Below are 24,192 nucleotides of genomic sequence, written 5' to 3'. Positions count from 1 at the left end.
AAGGGCCGGAGAGACAGTACAGCAGTTAGAGCGATTGCCTTGCACACAGCCAACCTGGGTTTAATCCCTGGGATCCCATATGGTCGCTGAGCACCATCAGGAGTAATTCCTGAGTGCAGAGCCAGAAGTAGCTCTGGAGTATACCTGGTGTGGTTCCAAAACCAAAATAAATAAATAAGTAATAAAAAGATCTTAAGTTTTCCAATCTTCAGTTTCATAGAAGAGCCCAAAACTTTCAGAAATAAAACTAGAAATATTGTTAAGATAGAGAAGTACTTTGGGGTTGGAGCAATAATACAGGGGGTGTTGGTGTTTGCCTGGCACACGGCTAACCTGGGTTTGATCCCTGGAACACTTTGTGGTCCCCCGAGTCCCATCAGGAATGATCCCTGAGCACAGAGGCAGGAGTAAGCCCTGAGCACGACCAGGTGTGGCCCAAAAATAACAACAAAAGAAAGTACTTTTCTGGTACTATTAAAAATTAAAATGTAGAATATCGGTGATAAATAAAATTGCTTATTTTAACAAAAAAAGCAAATATCCCATATATATCCTTCAGATATGGTGGATTCATGACAGTACTAAGAATATGGAAATATATTTCTTCTGGGAAGGGAGGGGGAAGACCTTCTAAAACGTAATTTGAGGTGAATCGGGAAATAAATACTTGTTTCAGAAAAAAAGTTTACTAATGGATCCCATTTTAATCGCAGAAAAAAACACAGAAAATTGTAATACTTGTGTGAAAATAAACAATCACAAAGGGGAAAAAATAACCTTAAATACTTAAGAGATCTTTCACCTATGCCAACCTTCCAGTTGTTGGGGCAATTCCCTCTAACTCCCCCGAAAGCCTCTGGTTCCAAGATTAGGGCATTTACAATTCCCAAAAGCAAACCATCCAATTATCAAACAACCTTTTCTTACTTAGGTCCAAAGCTGGTTCTACCCACTAGACTACAGAGAAACTGAAGTTAACTTCATTTCTGTATCCAAGCCTACTTTGCAAATTTTGACAACTACTCCAAGTTTTCTATACTGAAGGTCAAACATTTTTTTGTTCCTTCACCTCTTCTTCTCTAATATGTTTAAAATCCTCTCCGGCTTGGTCTCCTTGTTCCCAAGAGTGAATATAATTGTAGACAGTTTTAATCAAAGTTCCACATAAAAGGACAAAAGAGATGGTAGTCCTCTAGGATCAGGAACTAGCATTTGTAGAATAGTTCTGTTGCAGAATCTAAACCCAGATTCCCATCGCTACTCCTAGTGAGTCACTGAGTGGGTCAGAAAAGAGCTCCAGGAGTCATTAACAATCAGTCTGCTAGATCTGATTACGCACCTAGTCTTGCATGAGAAGAGAGATACTGCGCTCATTTCTTTTCAATTTTCAATTATGAACATACTGAGCATAAAAATTAAATCTGCATATATACATTAGCAGTTCTTCCCTTCTTTTACCCAACACATAATCTCTTACTGAGCATCATCCACATAGGTACTGCTTTGTTTCTGTTTTATACATTCATAGATAGTATCTGCCATTGGTTTATATTCTGCATCTTCCTGAATAACAAGGCACTTGTCTTGAACACCACCAACCTGGGTTTATTTCCTAGTATCACAGAAGCCCTGCTGAGCACAGCCGGGGTAGTAGAGCCCTGGGTACACAACCAGGAGTAAGCCCTAAGCACAGCAAAGTATGGCCCCCAAACTAACCAAAAATGATGTCCATTTGGCAGTGGGAGGGCACTGGACCATACCAGGAGGTACGCAGGGTTTACTCTTAGACCTGAGTCCAGGGATCACTATGCAATGCTGGGCAACCAACCTGAGCTGGAAGCACAAGCAGGCACCTTAACCCCTGCCCACTAGCTCTCTAGCCCAGATGTACAGCATTTAAGTTTGACATCTGTGTATATAATGCATCATGCCACAGAACCACAAAGCACGTAACTACTCAGCATGATTTTCAGCAAGTCCATTCTCCGTCCGTCACCACACAATGAATCCCTCCCACGGCTCTTTTGTAGCCAAACCCCGTTCTCTCCTCTAGTAACCGTCAGCTATTCTCATGTGACGTAACTTATGGTTTTGCTTGGTTTGCTCTATTTCTATATTGTATGATTTTTATTTATGGGGAAGGGTCAGAGGAAATTCTATTATTTCCTCTAAGTGCACAAAACAAGTATCCTACCCGGGAGTTAATCATCGGATGCCAGGAGAGTCCGACTGTTTGGAAACTACCTAGTCATTTGGTGATTTCCTCTAAGTCCTTTTATCTTTTTACATAATTTTTAATTGAATAACAGTGAGATACAGTTACAAAGTTGTTCTTGATTGGACTTCAATCATATGTGTCAACCCTCGTCCCTTCACCAGTGTATATTTCCCAACCATCAACATCCCCAGTTTCCCTCCCTCCCGCCTGCTCCCATGGCAGGCGGTATTCCTCTCCCTCTCCCTCTCCCTCCCTCCCTCCCTCCCCCCTTCTTTCCTTTTGGGCATTCTGGTTTGTAATACAGAGACTGAAAGGTCATCACGTATACCCCTTTACCTACTTTCAACACTCAGTTCTTGTCCAGAGTGATGGTTTCTGACTACTACTGTCATACTGGTCCCTTCTTTATCCTAACTGTTCTCTGCACCCCATACTTGGTAGTAGCTTCCAACCACTGATCAGTACTCCTGGCCCCTGCTTTTTCTTACCTCTCCGTCTTAATTAGGGCAATCAGTACTATATTCCAAAAGACTATTCTTTGTTGACAAATTTCTGTTTGATATACTCCAATTTACTTTTAATCAAAAAAATTACTTTTCCCTTTGTTTCCTTTATTAGCTGTAATTGTGATGACTTGGGGTTGCAATGTGGCTATGATGCTTGCACATGTTTTAGTTCAAGGGTTTGTTCATGTTTGGATTGTAGCACTCACCATGACTTGCTGTAGTAGTCACACATGTGCTGACCAGGGGCTGTACTTCCTGGTGCCAAAGATTACGCTCATCTGACCACAGCACGGCCAAAAAATCATTCGCGGCCCCAGAGATTACAGAGCTCCCAGGATAACATGAGGCACAGATGGCAGCACCAAGGATTAAACCCAAGGCCTTATGCTGCAGAGCAGGCCTTCTAAGTCACTGAACAATTCTGCAGGACCCACGCCCATTTCATTTTTTAAAACGATCCAAATTCTTAGTGTTGTTTTTAAAATGTCAAGTGATGGGCTGGGGAGGTGGCTCAAAGGGCTAGAACACATACTTTGCAAGTGGGATCTCTTAAATTTGATCCCAAGCACTACATGGTCTCCTGAATGCTGGAGTGGCACCCAGCACTGTCAAGTGTGGAGCCCCCTGAAAAAATAAAGTTAGTGGAAACAAAGGAAAGTCTTGACTGTTCTTTTTTACTTTCATTTTTACAAGGTCAAAAGAGAGGGGCAATTCGCCCTCTCTTCTCTGGAAAGAAGGATGGCGGCCGCTTGGGAGCCTTGTGGACAGCAGGTATGAGCCGGGGGTGTGGGGGCGACTAAAACCTCATGGGAAGGGGAGTGTTCCGATCTGTCCTTCACGCCCTACCGAGGCCACCAGTTGCCCCCCATGAGCAGCTCTCCAGCACGGCCACAGCCCCAGAAGCACAAGGACTTAATGCAGAAGCCAGCAGCTTGGAGCAGAAAAGTGAACGGACTATGCGTTGATCCAGCCCATCAAGTCTGCCGGAGGGGAAAGGGTGTTGCCCCATTCGCCCTCTCCTCTCTGGAAAGAAAGATGGCGGCCACATGGGAGCCTTGTGGACAGCAGGTATGAGCCGGGGGAGTGGGGGCGACTAAAACCTCATGGGTCGGGGGGCGTTCCGGTCCGTCCTTCACGCCCTACCGAGGTCACCGGTTGCCCCCCACGAGCGGCTCTCCAGCACGGCCACGACTCCAGAACACAGAAACCAATTTCTTAACTATCTGACTTTCAGTAGAAATACTTCCAGGGTCAATAGGTAAAATAGCAGAAATCCAAAACCAACATTTAATTCTTGAACCCAGCTGTAGAAAGCAAATCACTTCACAACACTTTTTCAGCATGTCTGATTTGGGGGGGGGGGGGGGGGTAAACTCTAAATAATAGTGGTGAATCTTTTATTGAAACAGTGAATCTAATCAAAGCAGATAGAGTGTTAACTAGAATTCATCTGCCTCACAGGGACGGGGAGGGGTGGGGGGTGGGGTTTTATTGGGGTTCTTCATGGTAAAAAATAAGTATTGGTAAAGGGAAATGTGTTTGATATTTGCATGACTGAGACCTAAACCTGAAAGCTTTGTAACCTTTCCCACAGTGATTCAATAAATAAATAGAAAAAAAAAAAGAGAGGGGCAAAAAAAGTATGGTGGGTAGGGCATTTACTTTGCATGCAACCAACCTGAGTTCAATACCCAGGCACCCCATGTAGTCCCCTGAGCCCAGTCAAGAGCGATCCCTGAGCAGATCAGGAGAAAGCCCTCAACACAGCAAGGTGTAGCTTGCCAAATTTTTAATAAAAATAAAAAGAGGACCCAACATAATAATGCACCTCAGAGCCCTTCATTCTATGTACATGGTCATTAGTTCAAATCCCTGGTATTTCCATGGGCCAACAACAATCCTTGGCAGCTCTGCTGTCTGCTATGCTTGGTGCTGCAAGTGATTTTTGATCACATGAGTATGAGTAAGAACCACTTCGGAAGCAAAGTGTGACATCTATCAAGTACATGCACAGGTCACTGCAGCAACACCCAGTGAGCACCACAATCAGAACCGTGTGCCTCGAATAGGAGTATGAATCTCAGCAAACATGTACAAGCACCGAAACGAAAAGAACGTGGACCTTGATAAATACCATGCTGAGTGTGCAAGCACTTCAACTGAATATACAATTCCCGGAAAAGCAACACAGCTAAGTATGTGAGCATGACAACCAGGTGTGTGCATAACCCCCAGTCAGATGTGTGTGTGTGTGTGTGTGTGTGTGTTTAATCAAAGATATAGCCTAGGGAAGGTAGCACAAAGATGAAGTGCATGCCAAAAGCACAGGGCTCTGTATTTGATTTCTCACATGGCCTCCTTAGTACTCCCAGGTGTTAAGTACTGCCTGATGCCCCTCCCCAAACAAACAAATGAATAGTCAAAGATACTAATTTGGACGTAAGTAGAAGATTCGTTGCAGGGACTGGAGATAGTACAGGACATAAGGTACTTGCCTTACCTGCAGCAGCAGAGACTGCCACCTCAGTTCCAATACCCTGAACCAAAATGGTTCCATGAGCATCACGAGGGGTCAATCCTGAGTACCGTGCCAGGAAAAGCTCCTGAGCACAGCTGGGTGGAGCCCAAATACCCCAAATAAAAAACAAACAAAACCCAATTTTTGTTTTCTTTTGTTTTTCTGGGTCACACCCGGTGGCCCAAAATTAACCAGGGGTAAATCACTCCTGGTGGTGCTTGGGGGACCACATGGGATGCCGGAGATCAAACCCCGGTAGGCTGCATGCAAGGCAAACACCCTATCCATTGTACTATTGCTCCAGCCCCCCTCCCCCAATATTTTCATTGTGAAGCAATCTTATGATGCTAGCTGATCTGTAAGAAATTTTCAAATACACTGCTCAAAAATGGGTAAAGTATTTGTAAGGGGAAAAAAGAAACTGGTTGGAGAGTTAAGCATCCTGGATCCCATCTGAATCCAATCCCCAGCACTACATACTTGGAGTCCACTGAGCTCTGTCAAGACTGACCCCTGAGTGCAGAGTAAGCTCTGAACATAACTGGGTGTGGCCCAACAAAACAACAAAATCAAAATGTCACTTATAACAATACTACTTTGTACTGGGCCACTTCTGGCAGTACTCAAGGGGTTTGTGTGGAGGTGCTAGGGATCAAATCCAAGCCTCCTACATGCAAAACATGTGCTCATCAAGCTATTTCTCTGACCTCATATAACAATAATACTCTTACAAAAGGAATGTCCAGGCAAAGACCCAGCTCACAATCGGTATTTGCTAAATATTTAAGAATGGACAGCAGGCATTTGTACATATTTCTAACTCATGGGACAGGATCTTAGGTCACTATTAAATGTGCTGCCATTTGTTTAAATGTGTCAACTGATTGCAGCTCATTTCTTTTAAACGTAATTGAAAAATGTATTAGGGGACTAGGGACATGGTTCAGCAGCAAAATACTTGCCTTACGTAAATGAACTCTTACATTTATTCTCCAGCACCACTGGGGGGAAAAAAACGGGGGGGGTGGGTGTTAATTGATCTTGTAGAGTGACCAGAACTTTGGGATAAAGGCTCCTCGGTATTTCAGATAATCTAAAGTCCAAAGTCAGTCACTTCCAGAAGGTAAAGGAGCTAGAGTGACAATAGCACAACGGTAGGGCGTTTGCCTTGCGTGCAGCCTGCCTGGTCGAGCCGGATTCGATTCCTCCGCCCCTCTCGGAGAGCCCGGCAAGCTACCGAGAGTATTCGGTATGCCAGACACAGTAACAACAAAGTCTCCAATGGAGACGTTACTGGGCCCGCTCGAGCAAATCGATGAACAACGGGAGAACAGTGCATTTTTCTGAAAATAATTGAAGGTAACTATGTTCCGTACAGGAGGATACCATCTGCGTACACGCTGAAAATAGAATGAAGATATGTTGGGCATGAATCCTACTTTAGATACTCCACTTAAATAGCCAGACACATATAATAGCAGATAATTCTTCCCTGGCTATCATCAGTGTATCTGAACACAAGGGAAGCCCAGGCCCTAGAAACTCAGTACAGACAGCTCTAAATCCTGGCTTTGTGATCATCTCTGCAGGCTATAGTGAAAGAGACCTGTGGCTGGAGACAGGAGTAATGGAGACTGAAAAACCTGCAATCAGAATCCAAACTATCCTAGGCAGTTTTCATTATCAGACCTCAGAAGATTAATGTTTTTACCGAGAGCCTTATACAAGGTCAGATCTTAAGCTGGCAGGGAAGGCAGGCCTGCCTTTCCAAACTGTTCACCTACTCACAGGCACTGCAGGCTAAGCCCTTTGCGGACGATCTTTGTTCTTAGACCTTCCAGCTCTTTTTCACTCGTGAGTTATTGTTTCTACCACTGAGCTTAGTGGCCTCTGCATGAGTGCGCCTCAGGTAGTTTTAGTCAGTTTGAAATTTTTTCTATCTCAGCGTCTTTTTTCTTTTTGGTTTTGAGCCACACCCAGCTGTGCCCAAGGCTCTGTACTCCTGGCTCTGTACTCTGAGGACCATATTCTGTGTTAGGGACTAAACCCAGATCAACTGCCTACACTGTACTGTTATTTCAGTCCTTAATGTCATTCCTGAGTAGCTGGCTGTCCAGAGGAAGGTGTAAAATTCCTGGTTAGGGGCTAGGGAGATCGTTCAAAGGGCTAAACACAAGCTTACATGAGGGAGTTCTGGGATCAGTCTCCAGCAATCTCTCTCTCTCTCTCTCTCTATATATATATACTTATATATATACATATATATACACACACATATACATATACATATGTATCTGTAAAAATATATTCCCCTCTAAGATTGGTTGCCTTCTACTTTAAACCACATCAACGGGGTGCATACTCTTGGAGTATAAGTGGTGTGAGGTATGAGATGTCCAGGGATAGATTTACTCACTGTTGAGTCTCAGTCCGAATGTGTGCAGAGTGGCCGCGAGCATGGCACTGGTTGCATTTTGGAGGTTTTTGGCTGCCTGGGCTGGGTCCCTTCGGGCGGGAAGGGCCACACCTGGCCCCCTCAAGAGTACCCCAATTGAAGCAGTCTGGTGCTGGGTCCGGTGGCATGGCTATGGTGAGTCATTTTATGCTCTCTTCTGAGAGAGAAGGACAACGAGTCTCTGGACGGTGGCCACCGATGAGATTATCTGGTGTCATGGGCATGGCTGCCAAGTTGTTGGAAATGAGGACATGGGGGGCAGTCACCCATTCTGGTTCTGTTGAACCTGGAGTTTTCAGTCACAAGTCCCGCATACCTGAATTTTCTGTGGATTCACTCACTGGGTGGGGGGAGTGTCAAAATCTCCTTTGTTCTGATGTTCATATATATGCTGGTTGTAGTGTTCTAAGCAAGTGTCTGTGATGTTCACACATGCTTGCCAGGATCACACTTCCTAGCCATGATGCTTACTGGGGACCACGCCTATTACAGTGTGAGCAGCATATCTGGCTACAATGTGGCTGGAAACCTCATGTGGGGCTAAGAATTACAGGCAGCGTGGCTGCCAGGCACAAGGAGCAGAGCCACTAGGAACAGGTTCAGTACATGTGGTAACCGCCAGGATCTTACCTGCAGCCTTATATTTGCAAGGAAGGAACGCTAAGCTACTGATCTATCCCCCTTAAGCCATGCTGAGTAATTCTATTTTCTGGAAATACTTAGAAAGCTGATTCTGCTTATTCTTTAAGCTTGATAATAACAGACTATTTTATTTTTTAATTTTTAAGATTTTTTAAAATGAATCACTGTGATAGACCCTCACAAAGCTGTTCATAAATGGGTTTTGGTCATACCGTGTTCCAACCCCCATTCCTCCACCAGTGGATGTTTCCCATCACTCCCCTCCCCCAACCTGCCTCTATGGCGGTCTCTCCTCTCTTCCTCTCCCTTCCCCTCTCCCCCCCTCCAACCCCTCCTCTCCCCACCCCCCAACAACCCTCCCCTTTCGGGGGCATTGTGGTTTGCAATATTGATACTGAAAGGTTACCAGGTATCTCTTTAACCTGTTTTTAACACCAAGTTCTTGTTCAGCATCATCATTTCCAGCTATTTTTGTCATTCTGGTCCCTTCTCTATCTTACCTACCTTGTCCCACACACACTTGTGGTTGATTCCAATCACTGACCCGTTCTCCTAGCCCTTTCTTTCTCCCTGGCTGTGGATATTAGTCTTTTGCTACATATGTATTTTTATGTACCAAAAATGAATGCAGTCATTCTATACCTGTCCCTCTCCTTCTGACTCATTTCACTCAGCATGATACTCTCTGTATCCATCCATTTATAGACAAATCTCATTACTTCATTTTTCCTGACAGCTGCATAGTATTCCATTGTGTAGACAGTTTTTGTACACATTCATCTGTTCTTGGGCACTCAGGTTGTTTCCAGGCTTCGGCTATTGTTAATAGTGCTGCAACGAACATAAGAGTGCAGATGGTGCTTCTGCTATGTGTTTTTGGGCCCGAAGGATATATTCCCAGCAGTGGAATTGCAAAGTCAAATAGGAGCTCAATTTCTAGTTTTCTTAGAAATGTCCATATCGTTTTCCAAAAAGACTGGATCAGTCAGCATTCCCACCAGCAGTGAAGGAGAGTCCCTTTCTCCTCATATCCACGCCAGCATTGGTTGCTCTTGTTCTTTTGGATGTGTGCCAGGCTCTGTGGTGTGAGATGGCATCTCATTGTTATTCTGATTTGCATCTCCCTGATGATTAGTAATGAAGCGCATTTATTTCATGTCTTTTTGCCATTCGAATCTCTTCTTTAACAAAGTTTCTGTTCAGTTCTTCTTCCCTTTTCTTGATGGGGTTGGGTGCTTTTTCTTGTAAAGTTCAACCCGTGCCTGTGCATCTTTGATATTAACCCCTTGTCAGAAGAGTTTGGGTGAATAACCTTTCTCATTCCGTAGGCTGCATTTGTTTCCTGTTTCTTTTGAGGTGCAGAAGTTTCTTAGTTTAATGTTGTCCCATTTGTTCATCTTTGCTTCAACTTGCTGTCAGTGGTCTTTCATCTTTGAAGATACCTTTAGCTTCGATATCGTTGAGGGTATTGTCACATTTTCTTTCATGCACCTTATCAATTTGGGTCTGATGCTGAGGTCTTTAATCCATTTTGATCTGACTTTTGTGCATGGCGTTAGAGGAAAACAACTCTGTGTTGCTAGGCATTGAACCCAGTCCCTCCACAGAGACAAAGCAAATGCTCTGCCACTGAGCCCCATCCTTGGCCCCTTTTTTAACTTCTAAGAATTTTTAGGTTAGGAGCTCATTTAATTCATTTTTTTTTTCACACAGCCTCAACATTTTATTATCTAATTATTCAATGAGTCTAAAATTGTGAAAATAATATCAATGTTCGAAGTAATCTGCCTCTTATTTACCTTTTCTTGCCAAATGACTTCTTTCTCCTAAGAACTTCTAAGTTTTCCTAGATCGACCTCTTATATTTTATAATCTACAATTATATAGATCCCTAAAGCCTAAAACATTCTCTTTTGTTTTTTTGTATGTGTTTTTGTTTTGGGGCCATACCTGGCTGTGCTCAGGGCTTACTCCTGGCTCTGTGCTGAGGGTTCACTCCTGGTGGGTCCTGGGGAACCATATGGGATGCCAAGGACTGAACCCAAGTTGGTCATATCCTACCCACTGTATTATAACTCCAGCCCCCAAGACATTCTTTTCCTTCCTTACAAACCTTTCCATCATGCCCCTATGTCAAATAATTAATCAGATTTATGGTATTCAAAAATCAATCTTTTATCAAGTCTGTCCACTTACTCCACCAGGCAGGAAAAACTATATCCCAATACAGAGTTCTCTTCTAAAATCTAAGATCCTACTGCATTTGTTTATTTTGAAGACAGCATTTTATCCTTTCCTCGCTCCCTTTCCTCCTACCACCGAGTCAGCATGTTGGGTCAACCCCACCACAGAAGTGTCTCAAGAGTTAGAGATAGGGGCTGGAGCGATGGCACAGCGCGTAGGGCGCTTGCCTTGCACGTGGCCAACCCGGGTTCGAACCCCAGCATCCCATATGGTCCCCTGAGCACCGCCAGGAGTAATTCCTGAATACAGAGCTAGGAGGAACCCCTGAGCATTGCTGGGTGTGACCCCCCCCAAAAAAAGAGTTAGAGATACAGTACAACAGGTAAGGTAAAGGTAAAAGGTAAAGGCCCTCCCGTTGATCGTCGATTTGCTCGAGCGGGCCCAGTAACGTCCCCATTGGAGACTTTGTTGTTACTGTGTCTGGCACATCGAATACTCTCGGTAGCTTGCCGGGCTCTCCGAGAGGGGCGGAGGAATCGAACTCGGGTCGGCCATGTTGGCCGCTTGTAAGGCGAACGCCCTACCGCTATGCTATCACTCCAGCCCTAGGGTGTTTAACTTGCACGAGGCTGACCTAAGTTTGATCCTTGGCACCACACTGGGTCCCCTGAGTACCTTCAAGAATTAGCCCTGAGTGCAGGGCCAGGAGTGATCCCTGAGCACTGCCAAAGGTGGCCCGAAAAAACTAAGTATTTTAAATCCACCTACTATAAAAATACCTATATAAAATTATCCAGACTATTCCAACATTTTCCCGTCAATAAGTGATACTACTTCCAGATCTCCATTTATTCAACACATAATAATAAAATATTATCTTTTTAATTTTTATTTTAGGACCACACTGGCTGCCTCAGGGTTATTCCTGGTTCTGTGCTAAGGATCACTCCTGGTGGGACTTGGAGGACCAATTGCAGTACCAGGGAACCAACCTGGGTTGCCTGCAACACAAGGCAGGAGGTTATCAGTTGTACGGTCTTCAGACCGTATGTCTGTGATGCGTTTTTTTTTCTGTTATTGTTGTTGAGTCACACCCAGAGCAGCTCAGGGACTACTCCCAGTTTAGTGCTCAGGGCTTGCTGCTAGTGCTGTTGAAAGGACCATGTAGGATAAGGGATGGGCACCAGAACTTCTGCATGGAAAGCATGTGCTCTTCTGAGCTATCTCTCCAATCCTGGAGCTTTCACACTTAGATAGTTACTTTACTAGGCCCTGAAATCACCAAAAATACACAAAGGCCATGCCCTTAAGCTGGAATCCCAAAAGAATGATGTAAGAACTGTAACAATGCCACAGGAAAAATGCCTAACTTGGTCATGGGTGTTGGAGAGAAGGTAACCAGACAAGACTTTCAGGAGGAAATGAGATCTAAACTACGCACAGCAGCTATGCAGAATGCAAAGACACTTTAGGCGAAGGGGTATACAAAAGCCTATTTCACAAAAATAAAAAATAATTAGTTGACTGATTTTAAAATTAAATAATAAAAGTCCAATTCATTTCCTAAAATCTACAATTCTTCATAGTGCAATAGCAATATGCCTTCACATTGCTATTACGCTATCTAAAAGCAAATATGAAAATCTAATAATTTGCCAGAAGATTTGTCTGCATTCCTCAGCACAGGCATGAATCTTTCTCTCCAACATGCAAACTGCGCTTCCCAATTTACACTATACTCTTTGCACAGCACGGTTTGAGCTTTCTGGAAGTGACACACGTACTCACCTGTAAGATGGGCGTCGTGCTAGGATTCCGTGGGCTTTCTGGGAGGAGCCAATACTGTCAGATGAGTCCTGAGATTCCTCACTTTCTGATAAAGATGATGCCTGAAAACCAGAACTGGCTTTACTCTTTTGAACAATGCAAGTAGGAAATCATTAAATTCAGCTGTTTCTTTTTGGAAAAATGATCTCTTGCTACCTGATTTGTCATTGTATCTGAGGTCTACAAGAAAGGCAAAAAAGGATCTTTTTTTTTAAAAGGGGTTGGAAAGTGGGGGGGGGGGACAAGCTCAGAACTAGAGCCAATGTGACACAGTTCAGCAAGAGAGCACTTCTTTTGTCTATGTGAGGTTCTGAGTTCTATCCCTGGCACCTTGGGAAAAAATGAAAAGAAAAAAAAAGCCAGCCTATTCCTCAAAGAGGCTCTCTTCTTTTATTTAGGGCTTGCTCTCTGGGGGAATACATACTACTTCATTATAATCATGAAGAACAAACTCTAAAATTCACAGCTGATTTTTCTGATGAAACCCTCATGGCCCGAAAACAGTGGTGGGACATAGTAAAAAAACTCAATGAAATAAATGCCTCCCCAAAAATACTTTTCCCAGCAAGACTCTCATTCATAATAGAAGGAACAACACACAGTTTCACAGACAAACAACAGCTCAGGAACTTCATAGACTCAAAACCATGGTTACAAGAACAACTAAATGGGCTACTTTAAGGCAAGAAAGGCCCCTCAAATACACCAAATTTTAACAGAACAATGGGACAAAATCCCATAACAATAATCTCTCTCAATGTCAATGGGCTAAACGCACCAATTAAAAGACATAGAGTGGCAGGATGGATTAGAAAATTGAACCCAACATTCTGTTGCCTGCAAGAAACGCATCTCAATAGTCAAAGCAAACACAGACTCAGAGTCAAAGGCTGGAAAACAATCCTACAGGCAAACAGCTCCCATAAAAAAGCTGGGGTAGCCATCCTTATATCAGACCACATCGATTTCAGAGTGAGGAAGGCCATAAGAGACAGTGAAGGCCATTTCTTATTGATCAAAGGATCTGTACAACAGGAAGAACTTACAATAATAAATGTATATGCACCTAATGAGAGACCAGCAAAGTACTTAAAACAACTACTCATAGATTTGGAAAAAGACATCAATAGCAACACAATACTAGTGGGAGACTTCAACACTGCTTTGTCACCTCTTCATAGATCAACCAGACTCAAGCTTAGCAAGGACATACTTCATTTGAGGGAAACAATGGAAGAAAGGGACTTAGTAGATATATACAGGACACTTCATCCACAAAAAGCTGAATACACATTCTTCTCAAGCGTACATGGAACATTCTCCAAGATAGACCACATGCTGAGCCACAAAACATGCCTCCATAAAATTAAGAAGGTAGAGATTGTATCAACAATCTTCTCAGACCATAATGCGCTGAAATTAGAAGTAAATCACACACAAAAACAGAAAACTAAATCAAACACCTGGAAATTAAACAGTGCACTATTGAACAACGAGTGGATTAGACAGGAAATCAAAGAGGAAATCAAAAGATTCCTAGAAACGAATGAAAATGAGAACACGAATTACCAAAACTTATGGGACACAGCAAAGGCTGTGTTAAGAGGAAAGTTTATAGCTCTACAAGCATTCCTCAGGAAGGAGGAGCGAGCACACATAAGTAACCTAACCTCACAGCTTAAGAGCTTGGAGAAGGACCAAAAAAAGGAGCACAACCCGAACAGGAGAAAGGAAATAATAAAACTCAGAGCAGAGATTAACGAGATGGAAACCCAAAAAACAATCCGAAAGATCAATGAAACCAAAAGCTGGTTCTTCGAGAAAATTAACAAGATCGATAAGCCTCTAGCAAAACTCACAAAGAAAGGGAGAGAGAAAACCCTAATAAGCCGAATCAGAAATGAAAAGGGGGTCATTACAACAGAAACCACAGAAATTCAGAGGATCCTCAGGGAGTACTTTGAGAAGCTTTATGCCACGGAACATCAAAACCTCGAGGAAATGGATAAATTCCTAGACTCCTACAGACTCCCAAGGCTGAACCAAGAAGACCTGGAATACCTGAACAGACCTATCACCATCAAGGAAATTGAAATGGTAATAAAAAGTCTCCCCAAGCACAAAAGTCCTGGCCCGGATGGATTCACTAGTGAATTCTTCCAAATCTTTAAAGAGGACTTACTCCCGATGCTCTTTAAGCTTTTCCACGAAATTGAAATATCAAAAACACTTCCGAACAGTTTCTACGAAGCAAATATCACACTGATACCAAAAGCAGACAGAGATACCACAAAGAAAGAGAATTACAGGCCGATATCCCTGATGAACACAGATGCAAAGATCCTCAACAAACTACTAGCAAATAGAATCCAACTACTCATCAAAAAGATCATACACCATGACCAAGTAGGATTCATCCCAGGGATGCAAGGATGGTTTAACATTCGGAAATCAATCAACATAATCCACCATATCAACAAAAGAAAAGATAAAAAGCATATGATCATATCAATAGATGCAGAGAAAGCATTTGATAAGATCCAGCACCCCTTTATGATGAAAACCCTAGCCAAAATGGGGATAGAGGGGACCTTCCTCAACATAATTAAAGCCATCTACCACAAGCCTACAGCAAGCATCATCCTCAATGGGGAAAAACTGAGAGCCTTCCCTCTAAGATCAGGGACGAGACAGGGATGCCCACTCTCTCCACTGTTGTTCAATATAGTACTGGAAGTACTTGCAATAGCGATTAGGCAGGAAAAAGATATTAAGGGCATTCAGGTAGGAAAGGAAGAAATCAAGCTCTCACTATTCGCAGATGATATGATACTCTACTTAGAGAACCCAATAACTTCCACCAAAAAACTCCTAGAAACAATAGACTCGTATAGTAAAGTTGCAGGTTATAAAATCAATACCCAAAAGTCCATGGCTTTCCTATACGCAAACAGTGAGAGAGAAGAAAGCAACATGAAAAAAACAATCCCGTTCACAATTGTGCCCCAGAAAATCAAGTACCTAGGAATCAGCTTAACTAAGGAAGTAAAGGACCTGTACAAAGAAAACTACAAAACGCTACTTCAGGAAATAAAAGAGGACATGAGGAAATGGAAAGATATCCCCTGCTCATGGGTCGGGAGACTTAACATTGTCAAAATGGCAATACTACCAAAAGCATTGTATAAATTCAATGCAATCCCTATAAGGATACCCATGACATTCTTCAAAGAAATGGAGCAAACACTCCTGAAATTTATATGGAACAATAAGCCCCCACGAATAGCTAAAGCAATTCTTGGGAAAAAGAAAATGGGAGGAATCAACCTCCCGAACTTCAAACTGTACTACAAAGCAGTAATAATTAAAACAGCATGGTACTGGAACAAAGGCAGAACTGCAGACCAATGGAACAGGGTTGAATACACTGACATCTCTCCTCAATCATATGCTCATCTAATCTTTGATAAAGGTGCAAGTAATGTGAAGTGGAGTAAGGAAAGCCTCTTTAATAAATTGTGTTGGCATCACTGGACGGCTACATGCAAAAAAATAGGCTCAGAACTCTGCCTAACACCATGTACAAAAGTAAGATCAAAATGGATTAAAGACCTCAACATCAGACCAGAAACCATAAGGTACATTGAAGATAAAGTTGGCAAAACCCTCCATGACATTGAAGCTAATGGTATCTTCAAAGATGCCACGCCACTGGCCGAGCAAGTGAAAACAGAGATAGATAAATGGGACTATCTTAAACTAAGAAGCTTCTGCACCTCCAAAGAAACAGTGACCAAAATACAAAGACAGTCTACAGAATGGGAAAGGATATTCGCCGAATACACATCTGACAAGGGGTTGATATCCAGGATATACAAAATACTGGTTAAACTCCACAAGAAGAAAACATCCAACCCCATCCAAAAATGGGGCAATGAAATGAACAGAAACTTTCTCAAAGAAGAAATCCGAATGGCAAAAAAGCACATGAGAAAATGCTCTACATCATTAATCATCAGGGAGATGCAGATCAAAACAACAATGAGATACCATCTCACACCTCAGAGACTAGCCCACATTCAAAAGAACAAAAGCAACCGTTGCTGGCGTGGATGTGGCGAGAAAGGGACACTCCTTCACTGTTGGTGGGAATGTCCACTGGTTCAGCCCTTCTGGAAAACAGTATGGACGATTCTCAAAAAATTAGAAATTGAGCTCCCATTTGACCCAGCAATACCACTCCTGGGAAAATATCCCAGAGAGGCAAAAATGTATAGTCGAAGTGACATCTGCACTTGTTTGTTCATTGCAGCACTCTTTACAATAGCCAGAAACTGGAAGAAACCTGAGTGCCCAAAAACAGATGACTGGTTAAAGAAACTTTGGTACATCTACACAATGGAGTACTATGTAGCTCTTAGAAAAGATGAAGTCATGAAATTTACATACAAGTGGTAAAACATGGAAAGTATCATGCTAAGCGAAATGAGTCAGAAAGAGAGGGATAGACATAGAAAGATTGCATTCATCTGGGGGATATAAAGTAACAAAGTAAGAGATTAATACCCAAGAATAGCTGAGATCAGCACCAGGAGGATTACTCCATAACTTAGAGGCCAGCCGGGTATCCTAGAGGAAAGGGCAGTTCAGATAGAGAAGGGAGCACCAAATAAAGGATGTTTGGAGGATCCTCCCAGGAGGGGAGATGCATGTCGAAAGTAGACTATGGACTGAACATGTTTGCCACTCAATGCCTCTTTTGCAGACCACAACACCCAAAAGGAGAGAGAGAACACAGGGGATTGCCCTGCCACAGAGACAGGGGGGATGGGGGGATGGGGGTGGGAGGGATATTATCCATGGTGGTGGAAAATGGGCACTGGTGGAGGGATGGGTATCTGATCATTGTATAATTGAAACCAAAGCACAAAAAATTGTAAAGCTACAACTTTAAAAAAAAATAAAATACAATAAAGGGAAAAAAAAAAAGAACAAACTCTAATAATTACCCTGTTCTGTCCTGAAACATATTTCTCGAAGGTTTTTCAAATATATCATTTATGCCATCTCTTTTAGATTCTGAAACATGTTGGCATTGAGATATGATTAGATATCCAACTGATTTTACATAATGACACTGGAGAGAATGACAAAATTATGACTCTGTGAGGCAGGGAAGAGGTCTAGGCTAAACATATAAATCCAGGGGTCCACAGTTCTTCAGAGCATCCTTAAAGCACCAAGATGAGTTGAGCTCACTAAGGGAATTGATGCAGACAAGACAACCAAGGATAGAGCCCAGGAAAACTAACAGTAAATAGGAAGGGAGAAGCGTTTAGGGAGTTTTAAAAACAAGCCACCAGGAGGCAGGAAGGTTGCTAAATGAATGAGATGTCCTTGGAAAACTAGCAGACAGTGAACTGAGGAAAAACAACTGATAAACTGTCAGGTGTGAAAAGGTGAAGCAAATCAGACCATTAGGTTAAATAAAGTACTCTACTGACAAGGGAGATATGCAATCAATATTTTCCTCACGGTTTTATTTCACTTCACAACTTAACGAGTTGATAAATATACATGTATCAGTACATAATAAACATTTATATTAACTACTATTAATTATCCCTTGAAAACCACGTCAAATCAATAGCCATGCGCAAGTTTTAAGTCATAACCCCTCACAGTAGAGAAAACAAGTTATTTTCTAGTTTAAGAATGTCTAAATTTCCCAACATTTGTCTAAAGTTTTATTTTTAAAAATAAAACAACCCAGGGACTGGAGAGAGAAGACACTGGGTAAGGCCCTGCATGCAGCTGATCCAGGTTCAATCCCCGGCACCAGATTTGGTGTGGACCCAAAATCAAATAAAAGTAAGTAAATAATCCAAACAGGATTCAAGAAATGATGTAACAAATCAATTCTCTTTCTTAGTTGCTATAACCGCCTTCACTTAATTCAGATTTAGGTTTCATCAAAGGTGTCTGCTTTATATTTTAAAATCTCTTGCAAAAACAAGTACGAGGCTGGGGCTGTCAAAAGTGGGGAAAAGAAGGGTCTGGAGGCAGGGCAGAGCTCAGCGGAGAAACAACCGAGAAACAGCGCCTTGCAACTCAGGAGTCTGGTCTCTGGCACTGCCCCACTTGAACAACGTACTCCCTGGGGATCCCAGCACCACATGTGCGATTGCCAGTGGGCTGCACACAAGCATGTATGAGCACCGCAACCAAGTGCACGACTCCCGGTGATCACAACAACAAAGGGAAGGGGAAAATACGGAAACAAAATGGTTTTACAGATGGCCTATTTATTGATTATACTAAATTTTAAAAATATTTTTTGATTAAGTGCTAGTATGCTGGAGCGATAGCACAGCGGGTAGGGTGTTCGCCTTACAAGCGGCCAACATGGCCGACCCGAGTTCGATTCCTCTGCCCCTCTCGGAGAGCCCGGCAAGCTACCGAGAGTATTGGATATGCCAGACACAGTAACAACAAAGTCTCCAATGGAGACGTTACTGGGCCCGCTCGAGCAAATCGACGATCAACGGGAGGGCCTTTACCTTTTACCTTTTATGCAAGTCCTCATCCACATTTTACATTAAATTGACACCTCTTGGAAAAAAATATTCTAGTAGCGGAGGTCAGCCTAGCACACGAGAGGATCTAACTTTGATCCCTGGCAGTGTCTGCAGTTGTGGCCCTGTTACAGGAAGCACTGCCAACACTGCCAGTGTAGCCCACATACACACACACACACAACGTATATATAATATGTATATATGTATAATAGTGGGTAGGGTGTTTGCCTTGCATGCGGCCGACCCGGGTTTGATTCCTCCACCCTTCTCGGAAAACCCGGCAAGCAACTGAGAGTGTCCTGCCCGCACAGCAGAGCCTGGGAAGCTCCCCATGGCGTATTCGATATGCCAAAAACAGTAACAACAAGTCTCACAATGGAGACGTTACTGGTGCCCGCTCGAGCAAATCGATGACCAAGGGGAGGACAGTGACAGTGCTATGTATAATATATATAATTATATATAGTATATACATGATTATATATATTGTATATAATCATGTTGTATATACATGCTTTTTTATTTTCTGGACTTTTGGCTCACACTTGGAGATGCTCAGGGGCTACTCCTAGCTCTGTACTCAGAAATTACTCCTGGCAGTGCTCGGGAAACCATATGCAATGCTGGAGACTGAACCTGGGTCAGCCGTTTGCAGAGCAAACCCCTACCCACTGTACTATTGTTCCAGCCCCTATTTTTTAAAAAAATTTTTTATTAGTGAGACACCACGAGGTACAGTTGTAGACTTACATATTTTGTGCTTGGGTTCAATTATACAATGATCAAATACCCATGCCTCCACCAGTGCCATTTCCCACCACCATGGATCCCAGTATCCCTCCCACCCCCCATCTACCCCTTCCCACCCTGCCTCTGTGGCAGGGCATTCCCCTCTGTTCTCTCTCTCCTTTTGGGTGTCGTGGTTTGCAAAAGAGGCATTGAGTGGCAATCATGTTTGGTTTATACTCTACTTTCAGCATGCATCTCCCATCCTGGGAGGATCCTCCCAACACCCTTTATTTGGTGCTCCCTTCTCTCTCTGAGCTGCCTTTTCCCCTAGCATGTGTGGCTGGCCTCCAAGCCATGGAGCAAAATTCCTGGTACTAATCTCCAGCCCCTATTTTTTAAAAAAATCTTTAAAATCCAAGCAGCAGCCATCTTTCACATAGGAAAGTCACATAAGGATACAACTCTGGGGCTGACCACACTTCCAGATACTATAAATTCAAGTGTATACAGCTTTCCTCCCAGTACAGATGATTCTAAAAATTAGAAATGGGGTTAGAGAGTAAGATGCCTGCCGTGTATGTGGCCAACCTGGATTTGATACCCAGAACCTATATGGTCCCCTGCACCCCACCGGAAATGATCCCTGAGCTCAGAGTCAGGAGTAAGCACTGAGCACTGCTGGGTGTGGCCCAAAAAACAAATTAGTAAATGGGGAGAAAAAGCAGAAAGAAAAGAAACCCAGGATGATGATTCCCTTTCCACAGCTGTCAGATGTTACAAAGCAGAAAGAAATAAAATATGAACTTGGGGCCAGAGCAATAGTACAGCAAGTAGGGCGTTTGCCTTGTACTCAACTGACCTGGGTTCAATTTCCAGCATCTTATATGGTCCCCAGAGCAACCCCAGGAGTAATTTGAGTGCAGAGCCAAGAGTAATCCCTGAACACCACCAGGTATGATTCCCCTTCCCCCCAAAAGAAATAAACACTAAATCCACATAAGAAAACACTTTTTCGGTTGACCTCCATAAGGCAGGTACTTTCTTAACTTTGCAGAGATGTTCACATAATTATCCCTGCTTCAGAATTCTCTTTTTAGCAAAGGATAACACTAGAATAATAGAGGTTTTTTTCCCTTAAATCTTTTATTTCCTTAAATTCTAAGCAGTGGGGTTGGAGTGATAGCACGTTTGCTTTGCACGCGGCCAACCTGGGTTCGATTCCCAGCATCCCATATGGTCCCGAGCATCGCCAGGAGTAATTCCTGAGTGCAGAACCAGGAGTAACCCCTGTGCATCACTGGGTGTGATCAAAAAAAAAAAAAAAAACAAAAAATAAAAATGAAAATAAATAAATTCTAAGCAGTAACTCCCCACCAAAACTGTCTTCTATTTCCACTGGGTCGTACATACATGAAAGAAGAAATTCTTTCTTTTCTATTGATTTCACTCTACTTTCTAAGAAAACTTTATTATTTTCATTTTCTAAGTATCGAAACTACAGGGATCAGAGAGCTAGTACAGGGGATGACACTTGCCTTTCATGTGGCCAACTCAATTGCATACAGTCCTCTGAGCACCATCAGGAGTGACCCCTAAGTACAGAGTCAGAAGTAGCCCCTAGGCACTGCCCATTGAGCCCCTTTCTCAAATAAAATATAACAACAAGCAACTTCAATGTCTGAAGAGTCAGGATATAAAAGTGTCCTCTCTCAACCACTAAGTCTTTGGATTTCTGTATCGCTTGCACGTGTGATGGGTGAATTACAGAAGACTGAGCTGTCTGGATGACCCCCAGAACCTGTACTTGCTCTCGGGGAAGAGGTACAGTTGTCACCGGTGCAGACCCTCTTAATGACATCTAAGAACAAATAAACATTCGATTATAAAAGACATAGTGTAGCCATGCATAAACGACAGCTGAGTTCTTAAGAGCGAAAAACATTTTGGGGTTTACTATATTTACCCATTATCTCTCATCCAAACGCTAAATATTTTCTCTGGCCTGGAGACTAAAGTAGGGGTTAATTATACTGCTAATTACAAGAACTAGAAGTTGTAACAGTAAAAAGTACTTTATGTGGGAGCAAGAAATGGTGCTATGAAGCTAAAGTCTGAAGGATAACTGATTCTCTGAAGGTATACGGAAAGAGGGCACAAGCAGACATGTTATAGTCAGAGCAACAGAATGTTATTCTGAAGCAATCAAGAGTCAGAAAGCGAAGGGCTGAAGAGAGGATACAGCATGTAGGGTGCTGGCCTCACAGAGCCAACCTGGATCTGATCCCCAGCACCCTCTATGGCCCCCCAAGCCCCATCAGGATTGATCCCTGAACAGAGCCCAGAGTAGGTCTTGAGTGCTGCCAGGTGAGAGCCAAAACCAAAACCAAACGGAAAAGTGAGAAAAGACCTGTTAATATGTATAGCTCAGTGGCAGAGTGTCTGCCTTATTATACACAGGAAAGCAAGAGTTTGACCCCAGGCACCACCTCCCATTCGAGTACAATCCAGCAGCTCCACCGTTTGAGATCTCTCACACTGTACCACAAAACCTGCTATCTCCAGTGCAGCATACTATGAATGTAGCAACTGAAGTGTGTGGCCCCTAGCAAGCATGTGTACCAACACCACTAGCTTTGCATAACCCCCGTCACTGCAACAATAAAAAGGAAAGGGAGAAAAACACTTTAATTTTTAAAGGAAAGAAAGGGTGAGGGAGATGGCTGAGTGGTCATGTGAACCAAGTTCAAATCCCAGTACCACGTGGCATCTGAGCACCACTAGGGTTGCCCTGGCGATCCCCAGCACTGCAGGATCTTAATTATGCTAGAAGAAATAGAAAATAGAAAATGGTTCCTTCGAAGCTGCTCTAGTTAAATGAGGAGATGCAGGGTTAACACCCCATGATTTCTTCTTACGCTGTGGGGGTAAATGAGTCCAAAATTCCTCTTAAACGGATGACTGTGCAAAAATTAGTCCTCCCCTTAAATACCTAATGAGGGGATGAAAGACTGTAAACACTGGGTTGAAAGAGTTGGAGAGCAGCATAGTAATGAAATATCTCATTAGAGGTGGGAGAGATCGTATAGGCCTAGAACTGCATACGGCTGGTACCCTGAGCACTGCCAGGAGTGATCCCTGAGCACCTGCAGGTGTGGTTCAAACCCCTTCCCATCACCCCAAAATCCCTCTTTATTTTTTAATATACTTTTTTTTATAAAGTTGTTCACAATAGTTCATTATAGGTAATATTCAAACACCAATCCCACCACTGTGCACCTTCGCACCATCATAAGAGGAAAGTATGTGAAGACTGTTATATTTCATCCTGGAGCCATTAAGCCCTTATATAAGAGATCACAAGCATGTATGTTAAACCAAACAAATGTATGCTACTTTTGGTATCAGTGGGCCACAGTATAAGAGGTTGCGCAGCCACAAATGAGGCCATGTGCTCCAGGACATTCTGTGTTGGTCACACCCAGCGATGCTCAGGGATTACTCCTGGCTGCACTCAGGAATCACTCTCCTGGCGATGCTTGGTGGGCCATATGGGATGCTGAGAATCGAACCCGGGTCGGCCGTGTGCAAGGTAAACGCCCTACCCACTGTGTCATCGCTCTAGGCCCTCATCTGCAATTTTATGGTTTAAATTTCCCCTATTGCTAAACCTTTGCTGGACTAACCTTTAAATTCACTTTTCCTAAGGCTCATAAAATTCAAATGATCCCTAAGGAATCAATATTAACGCTAATATAATATAAACAACTGAAGTGAAGAACTCATGTTCAATATGCTCAAGAGAGAATATGAAATCCCTATCATCTCCTATATACAATGATTTATTATGTTTCTGGAAAGAGTCACCTTTTGTGGCCTGAGTGGTAGTACAATGGGTAGGTTATTTGCACATACATGCATACATCTTACACATACACTCACTCACACACACACACAGAGGAATGTGATATGGGTAAATCTAGGCAATATTACCTTTTGAGTATCAGCACTAAGAGAACAGTAAGACTGGAATGAAGGGGCTGAAGCAATAGCACAGCAGGTAGGGCGTCTGCCTTGCATGCGGCTGACCCAGGTTCAATTCCCAGCATCCCACATGGTCCCCTGAGCACCACCAGGAGTAATTCCCGAGTGCATGAGCCAGGAGTAACCCCTGTGCACCACCGGGTGTGACCCAAAAAGCAAAATAAAAAAAAGACTGGAATAAAGAACAATAAAACGCAATGCTCTGTACATGTCAGGTGCTATGTTAGGGCCTCAAAATAAAACAGAAGACAGCAGGGTAAAGAGATGATTCAAAGGAGGGTTCATGCAGCGGATGCATGAAGGCCCAAGCTCCACTCAGAAAGCTCTGTGTGGCCCCTGGCCCCAGCACCAACAGAGCTGAGCAGGAGTGCAGTACACTGCCAGACTCAAGCACAGAATCCTATCAGCAGGAATGGCCTGAGTCCGGGGGGTGGGGGTGGGGTGTGTAGTTGGTGGGAAATGTACACTAGTGAAGAGACTGGCCTTGAAGACTG

General features: G+C 43.1%; 1 protein-coding gene across 3 annotated transcripts in view; it reads right to left on the bottom strand.

Moving 5' to 3' along the window:
* ATF1 (activating transcription factor 1) overlaps positions 1 to 24,192 on the bottom strand; it is a 60,484-nt gene that overhangs the window by 13,734 nt on the left and 22,558 nt on the right. For all 3 annotated transcript variants that reach the window (XM_056120283.1, XM_056120285.1, XM_056120284.1), the window contains one exon: positions 12,312 to 12,412. In XM_056120283.1, coding sequence (XP_055976258.1) covers positions 12,312 to 12,412 — 101 coding nt within the window. The remainder of the gene's footprint in view (positions 1 to 12,311; positions 12,413 to 24,192) is intronic.

Source organism: Sorex fumeus, unplaced genomic scaffold (assembly GCF_029834395.1).
Source record: "Sorex fumeus unplaced genomic scaffold, SorFum_2.1 ptg000042l, whole genome shotgun sequence".
Lineage (NCBI taxonomy): Eukaryota > Metazoa > Chordata > Mammalia > Eulipotyphla > Soricidae > Sorex > Sorex fumeus.
The sequence above is the reverse complement of the archived record's forward strand: the minus strand, read 5'-3'. Positions and strand labels throughout refer to the sequence as shown.